This window comes from Dama dama, chromosome 4, assembly GCF_033118175.1.
Source record: "Dama dama isolate Ldn47 chromosome 4, ASM3311817v1, whole genome shotgun sequence".
Lineage (NCBI taxonomy): Eukaryota > Metazoa > Chordata > Mammalia > Artiodactyla > Cervidae > Dama > Dama dama.
Window position 1 is genome coordinate 13,663,212 of NC_083684.1, and position 25,411 is coordinate 13,688,622.

Here is a 25,411-nt window from a genome sequence, read left to right on the forward strand (position 1 = left end):
AGTCAGACACGACTGAACTGACTGAACAATAACTAAAACTGCAGAAGAGAGTAGAATGCTTGTAAACAAACTCACGTCACTGTATGTAATAATTTCACCAATGGTAAATCTGAAATTTCAAATCAGAGGGCAAATAATGAATTATTCAATAAATTGTGTTAAAACAACAGATTAACAGTGCCAGTGACCATATCCCTACTTCATACTATACAGTAAAATAAATTACAGCTATATTAAATGTGCATGTAAATGTGCATAAATTTTGCCATAAAAACAGAAGAGACTAAAGATCAATGGTTATAAACTTCAGCACAAGGAAGGCTTTCTCCCTACTCCAAGGAAGGAAAGTAGGAAGAAAAGGAGGGAAGCAGAAAGGATAGAGAGATGAGAAGGAATCACAAATATGTTCGGTTCAGATGCTCCGTCGTATCCGACTCTTTGCGACCCCATGGACTGCAGCGTGCCAGGCCTCCCTGTCCATCACCAACTCCAGGAGCTTGCTCAAACTCATGTCCAACAAGTCGGTGATGCCACCCAACCATCTCACCCTCTGTCATCCCCTTCTCCTCCTGTCTTCAATCTTTCCCAGCATCAGGGTCCTTTCTAATCAGTCAGTTCTTCACATCAAGTGGCCAAAGTACTGGAGTTTCAGCTTCAGCATCAGTTCTTCCAATCAATATTCAGGACTGATTTCTTTAGGATGGACTGGTTGGATCTCCTTGTAGTCCAAAAGACTCTCGAGTCGGATTCTCCAACACCACAGTTCAGAAGTATTACAAACATGTAATCTAGGATAAAAGTTACTCTCCTTATAAAAAAAATTACAACAGGCGAAATTTAAAACTAACCAGAAAGAAAAATAAATATTTGGGTTAATGTATGTGATTAGACAAGGATTGTTGTTGTTCATTGTTCAGTTGCTAGGTCATGTCCAACTCTTTGCGACCCCATGGACTGCAGCACACCAGGCTTCCCTGTCCTTCACTATCTCCCGGGGTTTGCTCAGATTCACGTCCACTGAGTCAGTGATGCTATCCAACCATCTCATCCTCTGTTGCCCCCTGCTCCTACTCTCAATATTTCCCAGTATCAGGGTCTTTTCCAATGAGTCAGCTCTTTGCATCAGGTGGCCAAAGTACTGGAGCTTAAGCTTCAGCTTCAGTCCTTACAGTGATATTCAGGGTTGATTTCCTTTAAGATTGACTGGTTTGATCTCCTTGCTATCCAAGGGACTCTCAAGAGTCTTCTCCAACACCACAGTTCAAAATCATCAATTCTTTGGCACTCAGCCTTCTTTACGGTCCAACTCTCACATCCATATGTGACTACTGAAAAAACCATAGCTTTTGACTATTTGGATCTTTGTCAGCAATGTGATGTCTCTGCTTTTTAATATGCTGTCTAGGTGTGTCATAGCTTTCCTTCCAAGGAGCAAATGTCTTTTAATTTCCTGGCTGCAGTCACCATCTGCAGTGATTTTGGAGCCCAAGAAAATAAAGTCTGTCACTGTTTCCACTTTTTCCCCATCTATTTGCCATGAAGTGATGGGACCTGATGCCATGATCTTAATTTTTTTAATGTTGAGTTTCAAGCCAGCTTTTTCACTCTCCTCTTTCACCCTCATCAAGAGGCTCTTTATATTCTCTTTCCCTTCTGCCATTAGAGTGGAATCATTTGCATATCTGAGGTTGTTGATATTTCTCCTGGCAATCTTGATTCCAGCTTGTGATTCATCTAGACAAGGATTAAGGTCATTAACAGTTTCTTTTTAATCTTTATATATAATATCAATAAGAAATTGAAGACACCTCAAAAAACAGCTTGCACTTTTTAACAGTTATACAAGTAGTGCTGAGAGTCCAGTGAAATAAATAAACAAGCTAGTTACTGCTGGCAGTATCTTTTCTGGATGGCAAGCACATCCTTTCTGGAGAGCAATCTGACAGCATTAGCAACAGTCTTTATAAAAGGTATATTCATTGAACTTCCATATCTAGAAATTTATCTTGAGGAAACATCACCAACATATACAAAGATTTCTGAAGAAAGTTTAGTTATATCACTATTTAAAACACTAAAATTTTTATTTTGCCGTTTGCAACAGTATGGATGAACTTGGAATCCATTACCCCTAGTGGAATAAATCAGACAAAGACAGATACTGTATGATATTACTTATGTGTGAAATCTAAAAAATAAAACAAACAAGTGACTATAATGAATAAGAAACAGACCCACAGATATACAGAACAAACTAGTGGTTGGCAGTGAGGAAAAGGCAGGGGGCAAGGTAGCAGTAGTGATTAAGTGGTACAAACTACTGTGTAGAAAATAAATAAGCTACAAGGTATATTGTACAGCACAGGAAATATAGCCAATATTTTGTCATTGTAAGTGGAGCATAAAAATACTAGCAAACCAAATCCAGAAACTTATTAAAAAGATCACACATCGTGATCAGCGGGTTTATCCCCGTAATGCAAGGGTGATTCGACATATAAAAATCAATAAGTGTACTACATTAATAGAATGAAAAAAACTACATGATCATCTCAACTGACACAGAAAAGGCACTGACAATATCCCACACCCTTCCATAATAAAAAAGTCAGAAAACCAGGACCAGGAAATTTATCCACAGCCAAAATCATATTCAGTGGTGAAACACTGAAACCTAGTCTGCAAAGATTAGGAATAAGACAACAATGCCCACTTTCTCCACTCATTTTCAACATAGTACTGCAGTTCTACCCCAAATATGAGACCAAAACCACAGGCAACCAAAGGCGAAATAGATACTTCATTAAAATTATAACTTTTGTGCATCAAAGGACACTGACAAGAGAGGGAAAGACAACTCAAAGCGAGAAAATATTTTCAAATTATATATCTGGTAAGGTTTTGATAATCAGAATTTAAAAGAACTCCTACCACTCAACCAACAAAAAGACAAACAATCCAATTCAAAAATGGGCAAAGGACTCAAATAGATAGTTCTCCAAAGTAGATAAATAAACGCCACTAGGCACACAAAAAGATGTTCAACATCATTAGTCATTTAAGGAAATACAAATCCAAACCACAGTGAGATAATATTTCTTAACTACAAAGATGGCTACATTTTTTTTAAGTAAAGTAACAAGGATAAGTAAAGATGCAGAGAAACTTTAACCCTCAATACACTGCTGGTGAGAATATAAGGTGGTATATAGGTAGTGGACAATAGTTTGGCAGTTTCTCAAGAAGTTAAACAAAGAATTATAGCCTAACCCAGCAATTCCACTCTTGAGTATACACCCAGAAGGACTGAAAAAAGAACTCAAGGTACTTGTAAGCCAAGCTCATAGCAGCATTATTCACAATAGCCAAAAGACAAAAGGTGTCCGTAAACAGATGAATGAGTAAACACAACATGGTATACATGAAATACTACAGAATGTTATTCAGCCATAAAAAAAAAAGGAATGAACCTGGAAAACACTACAGTAAGAAACAGAAAAACTCCAGATAGAAAAGGCCATGTACTACTCAATTCCATTTACATGAAATATCCAAAATAGGCAAATCCATAAAGACAACAGATTATTAAGTTGCCACTGACTGGGGAAACGGAATGACTACTTAATGGGTAAAGGGCTTCCTCTTTGGGTAATAAAAAAGAAATACGTTCTGGAATAAGACAGTGGTGATAGGTGCACAGCAATGTGAAAATGCTAAAAGCCAATGTACACTTAAAAATCATTAAAATGGCAAATTTTACAGGTGATTATTGAACATAGGTTTAAACTGCACATGTCTACTTATACACAGATCTTCTTCAATGGCTCGAACCCAGGTCCCCTCACTGCAGGCAGATTCGTCACCATCTGACCACCAGGGAAGCCCAGCAAATACTATAGTACCACACAATCTAAGGTTGGTTGGACCCATAGATGGGCAATTACAACATGGAGGAAGAGGAGCATGGAGACAGAGGGCCAACTTTAAGTTACACATGGATTTTCAATTGCATGGAGGGTCTGTGCCTCTAACCCTAGCATCATTCAAGCGTCAACTATGTATATTTTACCACAATTAAAAATTAGTTATATGTGTTTGTATATGTGTATATATATAACATATAACTTTTACATCCAAAAAAAGCTAGTACAACCTTCAGTACACTTTTTATACTATTTTTCTCTTTTCTACTTTATTAAATTTATGTCTTTATTTACACTTATTCCTCTTTAAGACTTCCTTTCATTCATTTTGCTGTCTTTTTTTAACTTCTTGAGATGAATGCTGAGTTCATTCTCTTTTGTTTTTAAGGTTATAAATGTTCCTCTAAGTACCAGTTCACCCACTGCACAGAAGTTCTGTGACTTAGTATTTTCATTTACGCTATTTTGAAATTTTTTCTTTAAAAACAGTTGACAACAACAAAATACAATCTTAGAAAATAAAAAGAGCAGGAAGAAAAGACAGAGGTGCTCACTCTGGAGGAGAAAACAGCCCTAACTTCCAGTAGCCCAGACCTTTCTGGAATACTGGGGAGACTTCCACAAGCTCCTCTCACGCTCTGGGTGCTGAAGATACATCACTGAACCAGATGTGACCCTGCCTCCAAGAAGACAGTCCTTACAGAAATAAGTACAAAAATAAAGACCGCTTCCAAGGACCAGCACTGTGGAAGAGAACCACAGGATGTGCAGAAAATACCTAACAGGGAGGTCTACCCGGGTCTGAGGGTCAGAGAAGGCGTTTCTGGTGAATTGACTTTAGAGCTGCAAGGGGCGGAAAAGGAGACGGGGCAGGATCAGGGGCTCCCCGGGCACAAGCCACAGCATGTGCAAAGGTCCTGAGGCAAAAGACATTCAGATGCCTGCAAAGAGGCTGCAAGTGCAGCACCCAGAGAGCAAACGGGAGAGGAGTCTCAGCTGAGCCTGGAAAAGCAGGCAGGTCCAGATCCCGTGGAGTAGTTCAAACTTCTGTCCAAGAGCAACTGAAGATATCGGGAACAAAGTGTGGACAGAGGGTGGCAAAGCGGAAATGTTGGGAGTCCAGTTAAGAGGCTCTGAGTGAGGGATGGCGTGCACTAGGATGCCAGGAGGGCATCCAAGGAAATAGGGCTACCTCGGAAATGAAACTGAAAGCTTCCTGGTGACTGAATGCATGACTCTTACCAACAGGTAGGAGCTGCACAAGAAGGGAGACCTTGGCTCACTGTAACAAGGCCTTTTCCAGCAGTTAGCACACGACGCCAAAACGGAAGAGGCTGCCCTTTAAGACAGCATGCTTCTTTCCTTTGAAAGCTTCCTAGAAGAAACGGGGTGATCATATATGAACGGTGTATATGCTGGTTGAGGAATCAGATTAGGTAACAGGTAAGACACCCCAGCCTCTAAGACTCTTTGCTTTATTTTTTTGGCTGGACTGCTGGCTACATGGGACCTTACTTCCCCAACCAGGGGTCGAACCTGGGCTCCTCCAGTGGAAGTCCTAACCACTGGACTGCCAGGAGTTCCCTAAGACTCTTCGCTAAAGTCAACAGACATGTCAAGCCATCTGGACAACCCCATGTAAAACTCTTAGGAAAGATACAAATCATGTATTTGTGTATGTGTGTGTACCATCTCATATCTCAGTTTTCCTATCTACTCAAGCTGAGTTTTCTCATAGAAAAGTACATGGGTAAATGACTGTCAGAACTTTACAGCTTGTCACATAGACGGTGAAAAACAGTACCACATCTCTCTTCCTGGTTCTTTGTATTCAAGTACTGATAGAAAGCCTCAACTTACTTGTACATGTTTTCATAATTTTAATTAAGATTAGAAACATGTGGAAAACAAAGTATGATTACCAAAGGGGGAAGGGGAGGGCAGGATAAATACATTTTGTAATAACCTATGAGAAAAAAGAATCTGAAAAAATTATAGATATACATACATATATAATTATATATACATGAATCTCTTTACTGTATACTTGAAACTAACACATTATAAGTCAACTATACTTCAATAAAAAATAACAATTTTTTGAAGTGTATGCTGTTAATTCTTTTCTGAGCCAAGTGTACGGACCCGTCTGCTAGAATCTGGGATTATGTGCCTCACCTATGAGAAGCCTGCCTCTCTGGAGCACAGATCCATACATACAATCAAGGCAACACTGCCCACCAGGCACCAAAACTCTAAGTACAGAACGTGGCAGTAAAGTGAGAGTTTCAAACACAGCATCCTGCCAATTCCAATCATGACGGGGTGCAAACACCACGCCAAGAGAAATAAAACTGAAACAACAAAGAAAAAAGAACGTGGAAAAATGCACTGAGGCTCATAAATATGCTGAAAGAAAGGACACTGACCAAAAAATGTTACCAATTGCCCTCAAAACCAGTCTTCTCCTCGATGCTAAAGCTGAGTAGAGGCCACCCAGCTGAAGGCCACTGAAAACGGCCCCTCCATCATAATTACTAGGTGAGCAGAGGCATCGCAATTTCTGAAGCAGCAGGACTTAAAACAGTGTTGAAAAACATCTACTCAGACAAACTCAAAAGGAAGATTTCCCTTCCCGATTAACTCACTTCTCAGGACTCCTTCACAGACCAACACAGGAGCTAGCCGCCATCATCCCCCTCTTGAACAGTACAACAATAACACACACAACCACGTTTTCATGCTATAAGCATGAAGAAGCAGAAAGGTTCTCTTGTTCCTTTTCTCGGTTTTCGTGCAACATCTACTGACCTATCCCGTCTGGGATTCTGTTTAAAGAGAGTGCTACAGCAGAATACCACTGAGGAACAAAAGGAAGGAGGCGAGCAGGAATACTACAGGCATTTTATCATTTATCAAAGAGATGACCACCTCAGATGACCTCATGTGAATCTTGGTTTTAACCATTTGGTAGCTGATGAGCCTCAGCTTCTGAATCATAAAGTGGGGATAATCCAAGTATGAATCCCATTGCTAATGTTCAGTCACTAAGTCGTGTCCGACTCTCGGTGACCCCATGGACTGCAGCATGCCAGGCTCCTCTGTCCTCCACCACCTCCTGGAGTTTGCTCAAATTCATGTCCATTAAGTTGCTGATGCTATCTATTCATCTCATCCTCTGTTGCCCCCTTCTCCTCCTGCCCTCAATCTTTCCTAGAATCAAGATTTTTTCCAATGAGTCAGCTCTTCGCAACACGCGGCCAAAGTACTGAAGCTTCAGCTTCAGCAACAGTCCTTCCAATGAATATTCAGGACTGGTTTGAACTCCTGCTGTCCAAGGGACTCTTGAGACTCTTCTCTAGTGCTACAATTCAAAACCTTCAATTCTTCAGCACTCAGTCTTCTTCATGGTCCAACTCTCACATCCACACTACTGGAAAAACCATAGCTTTGGCTATTCGGACCTTTGTCAGCAAAGTGATGTCTCTGCTTTTTAATACACTGCCTAGGTTTGTTCATACATTTCCTGCCAAGGAGTAAGTGTTTGTTTTTGTTGTTGTTGTTGTTGTTTAATTTCATGGATACAATCACTGTCCACAGTGATTTTGGAGCCCAAGAAAATAAAATCTGTTACTGCTTCCACTTTTTCCCTTTCTATTTGCCATGAAGTGATGGGACCAGATGCCAAGATCTTAGTTTTTTGAGTGTTACGTTTCAAGTCAGTTTTTTCACTCTCCTCTTTCACCCTCATCAAGAGGCTATTTAGTTCCTCTTCACTTTCTGCCATTAGAGAGGTATCATCTGTACCTGAGGTTGTTGCTATTTCTCCTGGCAATCTTGATTCCAGCTTGTGATTCACCCAGCTTGGCATTTAGCATGATGTACTCTCCATATGTTAAAAAAGCAGGGTGACAATATACAGCCTTGACATACTCCTTTCCCAATTTGGAACCGTCTGTTGTTCTATGTCCAGTTCTAACTATCGCTTCTTGACCTGCATACAGGTAAGGTAGTCTGGTATTCCCATTTCTTAAAAATTTTCCAGTTTGTTGTGATCCACAAAGGCTTTAATATAGTCAATGAAGCAGAAGTAGATGTTTTTCTGGAATTCCCTTGCTTTCTCCATGATCCAGTGAATGTTAGCATTTTGATCTCTGGTTCTATTATCTCTTTGAAATCGAGATATACATCTGAAAGTTCTCAGTTCATGTACTGTTGAAGCCTAGCTTGAAGGATTGTGAGCATAACCTTGCTGGCATATTAAATGAGTGCAATTATACAGTAGACTGAACATTCACTGGCATTGCCCTTCTTTGGATTTGGAATGAAAACTGACTTTTTCCAGTCTTGTGGCCACTGTCCAAATTTGCTGACATATTGACTGCAGCTCTTCAACGGCACCATCTTTTAGGATTTTAAATAGCTCGGTTGGAACTGTGTCACCTCCACTAGCTTTGTTTGTAATAATGCTTCCTAAGTCCCACTTGACTTCACACTCCAGGATGTCTGGCTCTAGGTGAGTGACCATACCCTTGTGGTTCCTGGGAACATTAAGACCTTTTTTGCACAATTCTTCTGTGTATTCTTGCCACCTCTTCTTAATCTCTTTTGCTTCTGCTAGGTCCTTACTGTTTCTGTCTTTTATCATGTCCATCCTTGCACGAAATGTTCCCTTGATATCTCCCATTTTCTTGAAGAGATCTCTAGTCTTTCCCCTTCCATTGTTTCCCTCTATTTCTTTGCATTGTTCATTTAAGAAAGCCTTCTTCCGTCTCCTTGCTTTTCTCTGGGTTATACACCCAACTGCATTCAGTTGGATATATCTTTCCCTTTCTCCCTTGCCTTTCACTTCTCTTCCTTCCTCTGCTATGTGTAAAGCCTCCTCAGACAACCACTTTGCCTTCTTGCGTTTCTTTTTCTTTGGGATGGCTTTGGTCACCACCTCCTGTACAATGTTAGGAACTTTCATCCATAATTCTTCAGGCATTCTGTTTACTAGATCTAATGTCTTGAATCTATTCATCAGCTCCACTGTATAATCATAAGGAATTTGATTTAGGTCATACCTAAATGGCCTAGTGGTTTTCCCTATTTTCTTCAATTTAAGCCTAAATTTTGCAATAAGGAGTTCATATCTGAGCCACAGTCAGCTCCAGGAAGGACCAAATGAGAGAATGCATATGAAAATTTACACAATGTCTGGTATACAGTAACACTCATTAAACACTATTATTACTATTTTTAAAAGACTATTTTATACAAGAATCACAGGAAGTTACGATTCTAAAACCTCTCTGTACTTCAACCAGGATCAAAGATTAGATTTCTTCAAAATATATATCAGTTCATGAAGTCAAAAGTGAATATACCAGCTTCCCAAAAAGTCAATACCATAGACATAGCCACAGAAGAATGGGAGAGTGGAGGGTAATAAAATATAAAAAAGTCTCAAGATATCAAAGAGTTTGGAATCACTGCCATGTTTGATAAACAGACAAGAAAACAATCTATGACAATCCTTTGTTGTTGTTGTTGTTTAGTCACTAAGTCGTGTCTGACTCTTGCAACCCCATGGACTGTAGCCTGCCAGGCTCTTCTGTCCACCACTTTCTTCTCCAGGGGATCTTCCCAACCCAGGGATTGAACCCTCGTCTTCTGCATTGGCAGGCAGATTCTTTACCATTGAGCCCTTGACAATCCTACATGTACTAAAATATACATCACTTTGGAAAGAAAATTAGGTCTATAATTTGGAGAAAGTCCATATGTTTTTACATCCCAAAGGCAGCCATGGTGTGGTTCCCTTCCTCTTTCTGTTAATATTTAACTACAAGATGCTTACCAAAGTCTATTTCACAAACCACCCTGTGTACCATATTTTTCTAAGTGAACATGGTTTTAAGGCAACACAAATACAGCAATGTAAATATCAGGACACTAAAATGCTTTCCATTCACTTTTTAAAGCAACAGGAGCTTTGGATTCCATGAGTCAATCTGACTTCCAACAGTTCATCATCGCATCTGGATTTCCAGGAAAAGTTTAGATGTCAAGTGCCTGCCATAATGTCAAGGCCTGTGATGTCAGTTGCTGAGGCACATCTTAACCCCATTCTTCATCAACAAGAGAATTAAACAAGACCTGGGGCTGGGCTGAGCCTCACTGGCCTCCTTTACTAAGTCTTGTGCAAGAAAGCAATAATGACGTCAAGATTTCCAAGGCAACTCTCCATAAGAGTCTAGGAAGATACCATCTCTGCCTTGTGGATGACACATTCAGACTTAGTGAAGGCAAACAGCCAGTTTTGACATCTCAAGCATTCCTCTCTTCTTCAGTAAAGTAAAAGAGTCCCTCACTTTTGTTCACTTGTTGGAGACGTTAGTGAAAGACTGAGCAGAGGACTTCAAAACTCCCATCCACTCCAAGATTAAATAATCCCTTGAATATAAGACTGTATTAACTTTACTTATAACACAAAGTTGAATGCTGTCAGTGAGGTTAACTTATAAGAAACAAAAATTATTATTAATTGACCAATAAAGACATAGAAAATAGACTCAAAACTTATATGCCCTCAGGAAAACTGAAAGATTAAAAATGCCTTCAAGCTTCCTACAAAACAGACTGTACAAACATCTGAGACAATTTCAACTTTCATGTAAATGAAAGACCTAAATAAATTAATTCTTTCACTAGAGTGTTTTCTGAATCTTGCACTGTGTGAGGTGCTAAAGATGCAACAAGTCAGAGGGAATCTCTGCTCTCTCAAAACTTACAACCCAGTGGGAGATTTAGAAAATAAGATAATAAATTACAACATATTAATTTTGAGTGCTGTGATGAAAGACAAACAGGGTTCTACAGGAGCCCGAAGAAAACTCTTGATGAGCCGGGGAAGTTTTCCCAAGAATGACGTCTCAGCTGAGACTTAAAGGATGAACAGGAATTAAGGAAGCAAAGATGTGGCAGGGATGATAATGAAGAGTGCCCTGTCACTTAGGAGGGTGTGATTAAAGGAGAGCACATGGAATGTCCAAGAACTGAGAACAGATTTCTCTGGATGGAATATGTGCTGTGAGTGGAGAGCTAGTAAAAGATGAGAAGGGTCAAAACCCAAGGGCATCACTTAAAGATACTTCATCGGGAGAGACATAGAAAAATGGGGATTTTTAGAAAGACCTTTGTGAGCCCAGTATGGAAAAAAAAAAAATTGAACTAGATTCGGAGATACCAGCTGAGATGTCAGGGTGACTGAAACAGTGAGAGTTGTCTCTTGAATTAAAGTGGTGAGAGTGAGTATGGAGAGAAAAGGCCAGGTTCAAGAAATATTCAGAAGGCAGATTCATCAGATACATGGGGTCTGGGCAAAATAAAGGAGGACATATTTCTAGCTACAGAGCAGGTGGATGCAGATACTATTGAGGCTAGGAGCCCAGAAGGAAAAGCAAGTCTCATATATGTTAAACATAAGTTCACCTTTGGATGTTCTGAGTTTAAAGAGCCCAAGAGAGTTAGATGGCTAGCTCTGGAGCTCAAGGGGGGAAAAAAACAAACAAGAAAGTGTCAGAGACTCGGAAATCACCCTTCTGGTCACTGTAGCACAATGAGAGAAGAGAAGAACCCCAGGTTAAAACTATAAGGAGCCTCAAAGTTTAAGGAATAAACAGCAGAAGATGAGGACACAGAGGCATTTTAAGAGTGGGAGAGCCAGTGGAAGAAACCATCTCAAGTAGAAGGGACAGAGACCCAAAGGAAATGTCAGCTTCTTTCACACCTCCCCACACGTGGATCTGTGCTGTGCGTGGTATGGACAGATGAGGAATCACAAGCATGATCCCAGCCCATGGCCAGTGCGTCAGTACTCAAGACCTGGGCTGCTCCCAAGAAGCTGTCAAATGATAAATGATGTCTTTGAGAGGAACCAGTAACCTAAAGGGTGAGGACAGAGGACGAGACGGCTGGATGGCATCACTGACTCAATGGACATGAGTTTGGGCAAACTCCAGGAGATAATGAAGGACAGGGAAGCTTGGCATGCTGCATTCCATGGGGTCACAAAGAGTTGGACAGGACTTAGCAACTGAACAACAACAATAACCTAAAATACAAGTGAGGTGACAGATGCTCATCATGGAGGACCTAGAGCAGACAGCCTACCAATCAGTGAAGAGCAAGAGCTGATGACGTGGTGGATAATGTGATACCCCACCCAGGTCCCCTTTTCCAGATCCATGTGCCCATCCTCTCTTCTAGGAATATCTGTGCTGCTAAGGACTCATGATGTGCACCTCAAAGGGAACTGCCTTCCACCACAGGGAGCTGCCCTGCCCAAGAATAATTCTCCCCCCCCTCAAGGGCAGCCTACCAGCAATGGCTGGCTGATGCAGGGCTATGAGGGGTCTGGGCCCCTGGCCTCAAGTTGGGACATTTCTGAAGGGTCATTCCAGCTCCCAAGCCTTCCTCGGGATCCACTGAGACCTCAGTTGGAAACTCACTGCACGTCTGCTGCACCACCCAATCCTGCCTCACTTCCTTACAGGTCAAGCACCCAGGGGAATCCTTCAGTAAACCCGCTGGATACAATTCTCCAGTTCTATGCAGCTCGACCTAAAATGGATGGTGCATACCAAACTGGGCCAAGACACTGAGGCTTAAGTAGAGAAAAACAGCAGCTGCAAACCACACGGTGGTCTTTGTGTGTATAGATGTGCAAGGGGCTCTGTCTCATGCAGCGCTTAACAGAGAATGTTGTTGGTGTTATTGTTCAGTTGCCCAGCCATGTCCGACTCTTTGTGACCCCATCGACTGCAGCACGCCAGCCCTCCCTGCCCCTCACCATCTCCCAGAGTCTGCCCAAGTTCATATTCATCTCACCGGTGATGTCGTCCAGCCATCTTATCCTCTGATGCCCTCTTCTCCTAGAATAGCTGCTCTCAATCCAGTTGTCACCCATAATGAAGGACAATGATTTGGATGTTTGAATTCACCATAAGGGACTTTTGTTACCTAGTAAGTCTATACAAGATCCAGTGGAAGGCAAAATGGAAACTTGAATTTCTAGGACAATCTGAAGGAATCTTCTTAGAAAGGGTAAAAAGTAATACTATATAGGGGAAAAATAAAGGACACTCACTCAAGAGAAACCCAAGGTAGCCTAGAAGCACAGGCTTTGAACATTTTCAATGACTCATTCAACAAATATTTATTGAAAGGTTACAGTGTGCGCAGCAAAGTGCCATGAGTCGAGAATACACTCATGGAAAATACAATAGACACGGCCTGTGATCTCATAGAGCTTAGAATCCAGCAGAAAATTCTGGAGTTCAGCAATGGAACCCTCTTCCCCCACCAGAATGGTTCCAGGAAACCTAACACATAAAATCAGATACATGTGATAACTTCCCAGTGGAGCTGTCTGGTTTAACTATAACTTACAGACAATTCCTTATCCCTGCGCTACCTCGTAAGAGCAATAAAGCCTATCGTGATTAAGAGCAAGGTTTTTAAATAGGTCTGAAGAAGTTACTCTTCCTATAACAGCCATGGCAATTTATCTCCACATTTGGTTTGCTTATCCATAAGAAAACAACCCCCGATTTGCAACGAAAAGTAGCTGTGAGTGCTAACCAGGCTTGGTTGGTTTCATCAGCTTGTCTTGCAATTTTAGGGTGTCCTTCACTCTAACTGAAGTCTGACGCCTGTTTCATAGTTGAACCTTTAACATACGAGAGCTCACACTCTCTCTCCTAAAGATAAAAGTCAGGGTAGAAGGACCCAGAACTCTAAATAAACATCCACACTACCTTTTATATATGGTAAAGGCTGTGGTTTTTCCAGTGGTCATGTATGGATGTGAGAGTTGGACTGTGAGGAGAGCTGAGCGCCAAAAGATTGATGCTTTTGAACTATGGTGTTAGAGAAGACTCTTGAGAGTCCCTTGAACTGCAAGGAGATCCAACCAGTCCATCCTAAAGGAGATCAGTCCTGGGTGTTCATTGGAAGGACTGATGCTGAAGCTGAAACTCCAATACTTTGGCCACCTCATGCGAGGAGTTGACTCATTGGAAAAGACCCTGATGCTGGGAGGGATTGGGGGCAGGAGGAGAAGGGGACGACAGAGGATGAGATGGTTGGATGGCATCACCGACTCGATGGCATGAGTTTGAGTAAACTCCGGGAGTTGGTGATGGACAGGGAGGCCTGGCGTGCTGCGATTCATGGGGTCTCAAAGAGTCGGACACAACTGAGCGACTGAACTGAACTGAACTGAACCTTTTATACAATATAAGGAGACAAAGTGTTAGACATTCAGTTACTACCAGACACTGATTATTACACCAGGCCTAGAACATTCATCACCACACCACCTGAACCTTGAGTGGTATTTAATGGACTAGGGTGCATTGTGCTATAAAGTGTGTTTACTTGTACACTTTCATGTAAGTAGCTATGAACAGGCCTCAAATTTTTAAAGAATGTTGCAGACTTCTAACGATGCTAAAACAGTGCATTTACTGGAAGTTCACTTACACATCCAGAGACGGCAGGAAAAGCTGTATTCTGAGGTCTGCTCACAGAAGGGGTTGACCTGATTGCCCCTTTTAACATACTCAAAACACTCCAATGTGTTAAAAATGTGGTATACAACCATATGTGGGCGTGAGGTTTTCTTCACGATCACATTCTGCACAGCAGTTTAAAAGACATTCATGGCTGCAGCCCCAGCACTTAGCATAATTCTAGGCACATAGTTAACATACAATAAATATTTGATTGATGAATAACTGAACAAAAGTAACAATTTTTAAATACAATTCACATCCAGGATATATGATCCACGGTTTATTAGCAACTGCCCTTGAGATACAAGTTTTAGAACACTGAACTCAAAGACAAGGAAATGAAAATCAAAGAGGAAAATTCCCTGATCAAGAATCTGAGAATAGGGTGGAGGCCCCTCGGCAGGGGAATTCCTGGTATGGCAGAATGTGGCCTGGGGCCCCAGTCCCACACTTGTGTCCCTCCAGTCTCCACACCGATGCTCCTATAAGTCATTTAGAAAGCAGTGTGGTGACAGAACAACGCTGGGGGGATTCCGGGAGAGATGGGATGACTGGAGCAGAGAAAGAACAATTTTTTTTTAACATTTAATGTCTTATTGATTAAAATATTTAGGATTATAAATTGCAATTCAGTTTTCTGTTATCAAACACACAATTAAGAGAAAACAGGACATAAAATGACAAACTGATGGCCCTCCCAGGCTTCCCAGGAACAGGCCACAGCTTTCTACAGGTTTGGTCAACTGATGGGCCTCTCATTGGAGTAACAAGAACTTTGGAGGCAGCAGCTTCCACCGAGTGACTCAGCCTCACTGGGCAATGTCAGAAGAGACATTTTGCTGAAAGAAGGGACAAGAAGGAGTGACTCAGGACCAAGAAAAACTACTTCACCATCCCCATCATTCACTCAACTACAAGAGCAGAGGCTGACTCAAGGCAGGCATGAATTTCAGACCCAGCTGAGAGGCCTGGCCCAGGGGTCCAGTACCACCTCTAACCTGCCGTCCCAAACATGGCTCCAGGGAACAGCTCCAGTGTAATTAACAGAAGACCAAAAAACGGCAGCATTCTTGGAGCTCAAGGCTTGCCTCTCTTCACACGCAAGATGATGACAGCTACAAAGAAGTAAGGTGTTCATGTGAAAAAGCAACAAGACTCAATCAGGAGGAGGAGTTTTAAAAAGAGAAGAGCTCTCATTTTACAGCAGAAGCCATCAAGGTTCAAAAAGACTGAAAGACATGTCTAGCTTCACAGTGTTACCAACTGGTGGTGTGCGGATGGGAATGCTGAAACTATCAATCAGGGTTCAGCCAGAGAAGGTGAACCACTAGATACACCGATATATACTACAAGATTTAACAAAGAACAGCTTATGTGGTTGTGGACCTGGCTAGGGAGGTCTGGAGTCCATAAGTCAGATCATTAGGAAGGGGAAGCTGGAAATCTTCCAGGCTGAGGCTGCTATCCACAGATGGCATTTCTTCTTCTTCAGGAAAGCCCCCATTCTATTCTTAAGGCTTTTCAACAGACTGATATCAGGTTCACCCAGATTACCTAGAATAATCTCTCTTATTTAAAGTCAACTGATTATGGACCTTAATCACATCTACAAAATAACCTCACAGCAACACCTGTTTTAGTGTTTGATTGAATAACTGACACATAAAACACCATCACATTCATTTATCAATAGCACCCCAGTGATCTGATCTCTCAGAGAACTGCTGGTACAACAAACCCATTAATGAAGAACTTTATCTCCTTGTCCTCAATACAGCAAGATCTTTTCCCTGACCAAATTTTATTCAGAAAGGTTCTGGGTGACTACATTAAACATGTTCTACCTTTTTTCTCCAGCTAAAATTACTGAAGATGTTGGACCCCACTGTCACCGCTCAGCAGGAGAGGAGTTTGTAGGGTTCATGGAAAATCACTTCTTGGGTCCAATAAACCAAAGTCGGTATCACAATTTTTTGTTATCCACCAAAGTAGCAGAACATGTACAGAACTAGGGGAATGGAGAATAGGCTGATCTATTCTCCCACTTCACCCTGGATATCACATTCACTCTCTCCTCACTATCAGTGTTTTTTTTTTTAATTGAAGTATAGTTGACTTACAATGTTGTGTTAGTTTCTGATATATAGCAAAGTGATATATTCTTTTGCAGATTCTTTTCCATTATAGTTTATTATAAGATACTGTACAAAGTTCCCTGTGCTATACAGTAGGACCCTGTTGTTTACCTATTTTATATAATAGTGTATGTGTCTAATGCCAAGCTACTAATTTATCTCTCCCCTCTTTTCCTCTTTGGTAGGAGATCCAACCAGTCCATCCTAAAGGAGATCAGTCCTGCGTGTTCATTGGAAGGACTGACGCTGAAGCTGAAACTCCAATCCTTTGGCCACTTCATGCGAAGAGTTGACTCATTGGAAAAGACCCTGATGCTGGGAGGGATTGGGGGCAGGAGGAGAAGGGGATGACAGAGGATGAGATGGCTGGATGGCATCACCGAATCGATGGACATGTGTTTGAGTAAACTCTGGGAGTTGGTGATGGACAGGGAGGCCTGGCATGCTGCGATTCATGGGGTCGCAAAGAGTCGGACACGACTGAGTGACTGAATTGAACTGAACGAACCATAAGTTTGTGTGGTTTTTTTTGTCTGTGAGTCTGTTTCCATTTTGTGAAAATGTTCATTTGTATTATTTTTTTATATTCCACATATAAGTGATAACATATGACATTTGCTTTGCCTAACTTACTTTACTTAATGTGATAATCTCTAGGTCTATCCAAGTTGTTGCAAATAGCATTATTTCATTCTTTTTTCTATGGCTGTCTCACTCAAGCTTCTCAAGACTGTTACCCATATGTCTTTACATCCACATTCCCCACATCCCCCTGCATGCATCATCACACTGCAATCAAGCCTTCCCACCAACACACTCTATAGAAAACATGCCTCTTAAGGTTTCCAACGACTTACTGTTTATTACAGCCAAAGGACTCTGTTGACCACACCTTTCATGAAATACAATTTTCCATTACCTTCCATAACAGCAAAGTCTCTTGTTTTGCCTCCTACCTCTCTTGCTACTCCTTGTAAATCGGATCTTCTGTCTCTTCTTCTATGCTGTAAATGTCCACTTTCTCCAGTCCTCCTCCCCTGGACACCCTTCCTATTTACACACGGTCCTTTGCCTTTCATTCTAATCTATATGCCAATGATTCCCAATCTCGATCTCCATGACAGATCACGCTTTTGAGTCCCATGCTCACATGACCTACTGCTATGAATATCTATACCTAGGTGTCCCACAATCACTCTGAACTCATTGTCCTTTCCACTGCCCCCACTTCCTCCAACCAATGCTTCTTCCTCAGTTCTCTATCTCCACTAATGGTTCTACCACCCACCTAATGGACCAAAACAGAAACCACCAAGTCATGCATCAACTCCTGCCTTTCCCTCAATCCCTACATAATGTCAGTCAAGTCTTACTTGAGAGGGAATGAAGAGAGTATAACTGAAAATCACATTTTCTAGCCTCCTTTGCAGCTAGCTGTGACCATATAATTATTCAGGCCAGTAAGAGGAAAGCAAGATGGCGTGGAACTTTCAGCAGCTGTTTATAGAAGATGACTCAACTTTTGCATCTCCTTTTCTGCCTATTTCTCCCATCCTCTTACACAAAAGATGGCTAGAGCTTGGTGGCCACCTTGGGTCCAGCAGTGACCTTAACAGTAGAAGCCACAGCTGAAGGTGAAAGAGACAAGCAGAAGCCTGATGTCCTGAGAACTGCAGAGAGCATCACACCAATCTTAGACTGCCTAACTCCAAGTTTATTTCATGGAAGAAAAGAAACCTTGTTTAGGCCACTGTTATTGTACATTTTATATTATAAGCAGCCAGACATAATCTTGACTGGTGTACCAAATTATGTTGATTCCTTTTTAATGTTTCAAATTCCATCCATTTGTCTTCATCTATATTACCACTCCTTTGGTTCAAGGCACCAGTTGACACTCATTTCAATTACCGAAAGAGTATATTAACTGGTCACCATGGCTTCCAGTCTTTCTCCAAACTAATCCACTGTCCATTTCTGAGGGGCAATCTGAGATTATGTAACAAAAGTGTTAAAAATGTTAGCATTCTTCAACCTAGAAATTTCACTTCTCAGAATTTATCTTGAGGATAATAATAAGACAGGAATACAAATAATTATGTTCATGGAGGCTAAAAGCAATATTTAAAATGTTTATAAATGGAAGAAATCTAGATATCCAACAATAGGGGATCAGTTAGACACAAAATAGTGTATCAATTCAAGTGAAAATTAACCTGTCATTAAAAATCATGATATAGAATAGTATTTTAAGATATATAAGGAAATAATCATTATATATATGCATATATAAGAAAAATAAAATATGTATCCTATGTTCCAATTTGATTTATTAATTATACAGATACATATAGAAAATACTTTCACTCATATTTGTACCTATACCAAGAAAGCTAACATTTTAACTAATTCATATATCACATCAGTATTTAATAAACATCAACTATACGCTAAAAGTATATATATATATAATATTTATCTTAGATATATTAGATATATATATCTACATATAGATATAATTCTATGCTTTTATTTTTCCAAGATGCAACAATAAACATAAATTGTTTTTAAAAATAAAAAAGATAAATATTCTCAATAAGTCCTGCAAACCTGATCATGCTCATTTCCTAGTTCAAACATCTCCACAGTCATCATGTTCTCTGGAAAGCTTTCACTCATTCCCCCACGGTAGATCCCCCTCATGATCGTAGAGAAGCCCATTTTCCCTGTACTAATACTTTTCCTCCTGCGCTGTAAACTGCCTATTTTCTTAACTATATCTCACACTAGACCATAAGCTCAGGCTGTACAATCTCATCAATCCCCTAGAGTAGTGCTTGGCATATATTTGGTGTTCTCTTAATGTGAGATGAGCAAATGAATGATGGTATTATGAACTTAGCCACATCTACAACTCTTTTCACCATCCAAGAGATGTAGAGGGGCTCACATCTTTGCAATCTAAATGTGTGTCTCCAGTACTTAAGATCTTTGATAATTACCATGTCTGAACCATTCCTTAGCAATTGTTTAGGTGCAAGACGCTGTATAAACTCATTTCAAGGATAGTTTAAGCCCTTGAGGAAATGATCTTATGTGATGAGGAATGACTTCACATAAAAGTCTATACTACTTGAAAATAAGCTGCTATCTATCCACAAGGAATAATTTAAAATAACTTCCAAAAGCTGGGAGAATCATATACCCAGTCGATATTCTTCAGGTGTCTACCATGTGCCAAAAAATCAATTCAGCTCATCCAGTGAATTCTCTTTGACAATATTTGCCTCTTCAAATACTGGTACTGATACTCAAGAAGTTTTATCACTGACTGTTCGTTCTGGAACTACACATGTTTCGCCTTGGGTACAAGTGGTACATAAAGGAATATGTTGTGTTGGTTCTTACATGACTTTCATAGTTTGTTAATGTTTTGAAGCAATCGCAGGAAAGAGCTCTGACAAGGAAAGAGAAAGACTTAACAATGCTTGAAGATCAAGAACAAAGCTGGAAACGCATTCAAGTGCCTTCCTTTAATCTGAGTAGGCCCACGGTGGCTTCAAGAATTAATACCTTTCCACTAATGCTAACATGACTGGCAAAGCTGCAAATTACAGATGAAGAAGGTACAAAATATTTCTTTCCATACAGATGAATGCAGAGGGCTATGCTCTAGGTTAGATTTCATTTCAATGAAAACAGTCTCCATTAGAAGTGAATGATCTCTGCGAGCTACAGAGAGAAGAAAGAAGTACCAGCCCAATTTGAAGGCTGTAAGGATGGACTGACCTGGCAAGAGCAAACATCAGCCAGGTGGAGATTTAACTGACGGGTATTTTTATTAGATTTGGTTTTGTTTTTGTTCACGAAGTTCCAATGTTTCTGCAGTCGGCCTCAATCCAGTTTTTCCCATAAACCCTGTTATTTTCAGTGCATAATTTTGCAGGACACAAGATGCCTATGTAGCGCTATAGCGGAAAGGCCCACGTTCATCACTGTAGCAGCATCAATTTTTAACTACAGTAAATTTCTTTCAACAAAACAAAAATCCTATTATTATTTATTTTATTTGGAACAAAACAATAGCAGTAGTTTATGTATATACATATACATATAATCGTATACATATTTTATCAGATATGGATGCATGAATACATAAGATAGAACTATCTTATAGGAAGATACCCAGGAACTGTAAGTAAACCAAACACTGACAAATGTCAGGAACTGCCACTGTTAAAAACGCCTCAATAAATTTCAACTTGGCCGCTACTAACCTTCTGTGTAGACATACAGCATTCTCTTTGAATATTTTTGCCAACTGAGGGGAGCCCTCCTCCATACTGTCAGCTAATCACAAGGGAGAGGGTGTAAAACACCACCCAACAGCCACTTGGAAAGCCATGCAGTTGAAGCTTAAATGCATTCAATCCTTTTAGTGAATAACACAGTCTGGCTCTCTGGAAGGGGACTCAGCCACACGTCCTTCCAGACAGAACTGGAAGGGACTCTCCTAAACATGGTGTTACCACCACGGAGAGACCACAAGTCAAAGGAGAAAGGAGAACAGAGGGCAGCGCTCCACACAAGTATAACAAAGGTCAGCCAAGGTACTTTATCTATACTTAAGTCAGTCTTCTGTTCACTGATTCAGTCAACAAGTATTTGAACGTTCGAGGACACAGAGATGGACAAGGCAACCGGGCTCCTTACTCCACTGGTTACATCTTCCTGATATCCAAACATGTTAGCAAATGGTTGACTACCATCTGGGGGCTGCAAACTCTAATGCCTACTGGAGCCTGATAAGTAAAGTGAGAGTGAAGCAGAAAGGATTTCTGGTAAGAGGGCGCACTGGGACAATTATAAACAAGTATCACATGGCCCATCTAAAGGTATTCAAGTCCATTTTTCTTATCTACCATCCAGGCAAGGCAAAAAACATAAAGAGACTAGACCTGGCTCACAGACTACCATTTTATGACTCTTCTGTTTAGCAGAATGTTGACGAGAGCATCTGGATAAGAAATTTCATTTTGCATCTAGATACATGATTTTCAAAGGCTCAGCCTATATTTATGATCACCTTCCTAAAGTGGATGGCTATAATACACCAGTTGGTGATGAGAACTCTGCTATAGGAGAAACTGTCTACCAAGAGCCAAAATTTTGGTAACTGAGCTTGACTCCATATTTCTTCACTATGACTGAAGAGTGCCGTTAGATAAACAAAGTTTTTCTCTAAAATTAGCACCTATTCCTTGAAAGATGCTATTCAGAGAAGGCTTACTTTTTACAATTTAGTTGTCTAAAGCACCAAAGAGAAGTTGAAGACTCTCTAGACTCCAAATCACATCTTTACCACAGAGGGTCAAGGAAAATGTCAGCAGACACACAGGTGAAATAAACCAATTACAAACATATTCAATAATAGTTCTTGTCCAGTCAAAATGTGGTTTCTTGGTCAGAGGTTACAAGAAGCCATCTTACATACCCTTGGGTATAGTATTTAATTAACGTAATATTTAAATTGAGAATGGCATCAGTTTTCTTCTCTTTTTTACCTTTAAAGATCAATAAGTGTACTGGATAATCCAAGATGTGTCCTTAAATCAACATCCAGCTTTTTACACGCCCAATTTTACAGTTCAAAATGTACAGTTAGCACTTCTTAACTGTTTTTAAAACTAAATTTGAATAAATTAAATTTCTCAGTATGTGTTATGTAATGTAGACACTGGCTATAAAAATGCTGACATTGGTTATATTCTCATAATGCAATTTAGCCCTTTTTAGTAATGACTATGCAAATAATCAGCCACGGGATAACTATTTTACATCTAGTACAATTACCTACTATCACAGAAGTAATTATTATTATTGTCTTGTTTACTGAACTTCAAGGAGAACTCGAGAGATGCTAAGACACTTCCAAGGCCAGTGTGAAAACTCCCCTTTTAACAGACTCATCTGGCAACTATAATTACCAATGTTAAGGAGGGCATTTCAGATGATCATTAAACAAGAAATTATCCCCAGAAGGTTCATAAGTTCCAAACTTTAAAAGAAGAAATACTGACAGCTCCTAACATGTCCTCTTAATGCCTTCTCAATGCAACTCTTCTCCCAGGGAAAGGCGGAAGCTCTGAGTGACTCACTGTCAATGGGTAGAAAAATCCATACTCCCAAGGAGCCGAGCTTTGCCTCTGAACAATGTCTACTTTTTTGCTGGTTATACTTTGGGAAACTAAATCAAACATCCCATTTGACTGTGCTTCAACTCTTTTGGTTTCAGAAATTGTTCCACCATCTTGAAATAGACAAAAGTGCTTGGTGACCTATTGGACACAATCTTCCAAAGTTCTTCACCAGGTCTACCCAACTTCATCTTCTCTATCAATGCAGGGATGAGGAAGGCAGTAGGCTAGAGAAGAGGTCAAACTGCAACATTCTTTCAAGAAAAACAAACATTTTAGCTGGATGGTTCTGCCCCAGAACATATGGTGTTTCAGTCAACATGTTTGTTGGGGCTGTGGTCTTCTGAATGCTCCACTGGGGCTGGAGTTTCTGTTTGCCAGGTGGCTCACACACAAGCTTACTGAAGCTAGGTCTGGTTGCTGGCAGGAGGTCTCAACACTGACCTCTCCATAGGACTGCAGTGTCCTCTCAAGCCATGGCACCTGAGCCCACTGGTGGTTCATGACTGAGCCTCACCAGGTCCAGAATGATCCAAAAGACCCTGGTCGCACAGGAGGCTAAGATGCTACCTTGCCTGTTCTCCACACTCTTCTTCTCTCACACTGGCCAGCAAATCCACCAACTGAAAAAGCTACATCCTTCCAGAAGACCCAGAGGAAAAAGCTCATTGTGGGTGAATCACCCCTGTAGTCTCCTACCAAAAATTCCACCCCTTGGGGTGTTCATCTCAATTTAGTCGAAAGTCTTGAGAACCAGGGCTAGTGGTAATCGATTTCTGTGGCAGGGAGTCCTGCACCACGCCAAGCTCTGATTCTGGTTTCCTGGAGGATCAGCAGGCCTTCAGGTTGAAGATGGGGCATCTTTTAGCTTCCCTAATCCTGAACCTTCTCTTGGGACCAACAGTTCTTTGGGGGCATTCTCCCTAGGGAAAGGGAGTTGCTTCTTGTTTTGTCCACTTGTCCCAAATCCAAAAGCAGGAACTGTTCTGTTCAGAGCTAGTAAAACCCAGGTCCCAGAGGCCATGGCTATTTCTCCATTGTTTCAAATGTGCCACACTAATGTCTTCCTTGACCATTTTTTGAGACGTTCTCAAAACATCCGATGCTGGTCACTACCTGTTGTGGACCTGGAGACAGGCATCCACTGAGGTCAGTGCCGTAGAGCGCTGGGAGCCAGGCTTCCATCCCCAGTCCTCTAGCAACGTGTTACCACCCACCTCCGCCTTCCATGTGCTCCCGCTTCCACCGGAGGCCCTCTGCAGCGCCCCCTCTCGCCCCGAGTGAGCGCGACACCCGCAAGGACCGCCCCCACGCCCCGGCCCCGAGTCGGCGGCGGGGGCAGCAGGTGGGGGGAGGGGGGCGGGTGGCCCGGTGGCCCCGGGGAGCGGTTTGGCGGGGGTCTCCCGAACCCCCCATCCGGCCGCCCCCTTTCAAGGCCGCCTTCCCCCAGGATCCCGCCTCGCCCCGGCCCGGCTCCGCTCCATCGCGGCCCGCCCCCCACCCCAGGTTCCCCTCCCGCGCCCCCGGCCCGGCCCCGGGGCAGTGCACCCCCGGCCCCTCACCCGCGCCGGCCGCCCCGCGGCCTCCCGCATTCCCCGCACGTCCGGCGCCGACTTTTACCTGTACTTTCTGCACTCGAGGCGGCTCGTCGGGCGAGAAACACCTCCCCGGGACCGCTACCTCCCCCGCCCCGGCTCCGCCCGGCTTCCTCCTTCCCCTCCAAGGCCGCAAAGTAGATGGAGTAAGAGAGTGTGTGCGCGAGAGAAAGAGAAAGAGGGAGCGGGCGCGGGCGCCGCGGGAGGGCGGGCGGCGGGCGGGAGGCGCGCCCGGCCCCCGCCACCCTCCGGCCGCCGCCGCCGCCGCCGCCGCCACGGGCTCGGCAACTCCGGCTCGCGCCCGGCCCCGGCCCCGGCCCGGCCCCCGCCGCCCGCCGCCCGCCCGCCGCCCGCCCGCGGGCTGGGGCCGGCCCGCGCCCCCGCGTCCCCGTACCTCGTAAAGGTCCCCAGAAGCCATGCCAGGCTGCGGAACTTGGCTCGCCGGCTGTGCGCGTCTGCTCGCTCGCGCCCTCCGTGCGTGTGCGCGAGGGGGGCCAGTGTGCGCGTGTGTGTGCGCGCGCGTGTGTGTGTGTGTGTGTGGTGTGTTGAGTAAACTGTGTTTTTGCAGAATGACAGGCTTGGGGGCTGCCTATGCGCAGAATCAGAGCGGGCGGCGGCGGCGGCGGCGGGGCTGGCGTAACCGGCAGCGGCGGCGGCGGCGGCGGCACGAGCGCGGGCAGCAGCGACGGCCGCGCAGCGCGCCCGGGAGGCACCGACGCGGCCCGAGCGCCGCGGCCCCCGCGACCCGGCGACCCGGCGGCGGTGTGGCTGCGGCGGGCAACGGCTCGCCCCGGCGCCGCCTGCAGGAAGCCGCCCCGCGCCCGCCGCCGGCCCGGACGCTGCTGCCACTGGGCGAGTCCCCGCCCCCCGGGAGCCCGGCCCGGCCCCCCGGGCGGGCGGGCGGGGGGGGAACGGGGGCGGCTGCCCGGCCGCGCCCCGGGGGACCGGTCCCGGAGCCGGGGAGCGCCCAGGCCCGCCCCACCGCCCCGGGCCGGCCCC

General features: G+C 42.9%; 1 protein-coding gene across 1 annotated transcript in view; it reads right to left on the reverse strand.

The window, feature by feature from the left end:
- The window catches only part of CDYL2 (chromodomain Y like 2), a 158,451-nt gene extending 133,391 nt beyond the window's left edge, over positions 1-25,060 (reverse strand). Inside the window, exon 1 of the mRNA XM_061138084.1 lies at positions 24,807-25,060. Within this exon, the coding sequence (XP_060994067.1) occupies positions 24,807-24,830 (24 nt within the window). The 5' untranslated portion in view covers positions 24,831-25,060. The remainder of the gene's footprint in view (positions 1-24,806) is intronic.
- Positions 25,061-25,411: the final 351 nt, after the last annotated feature.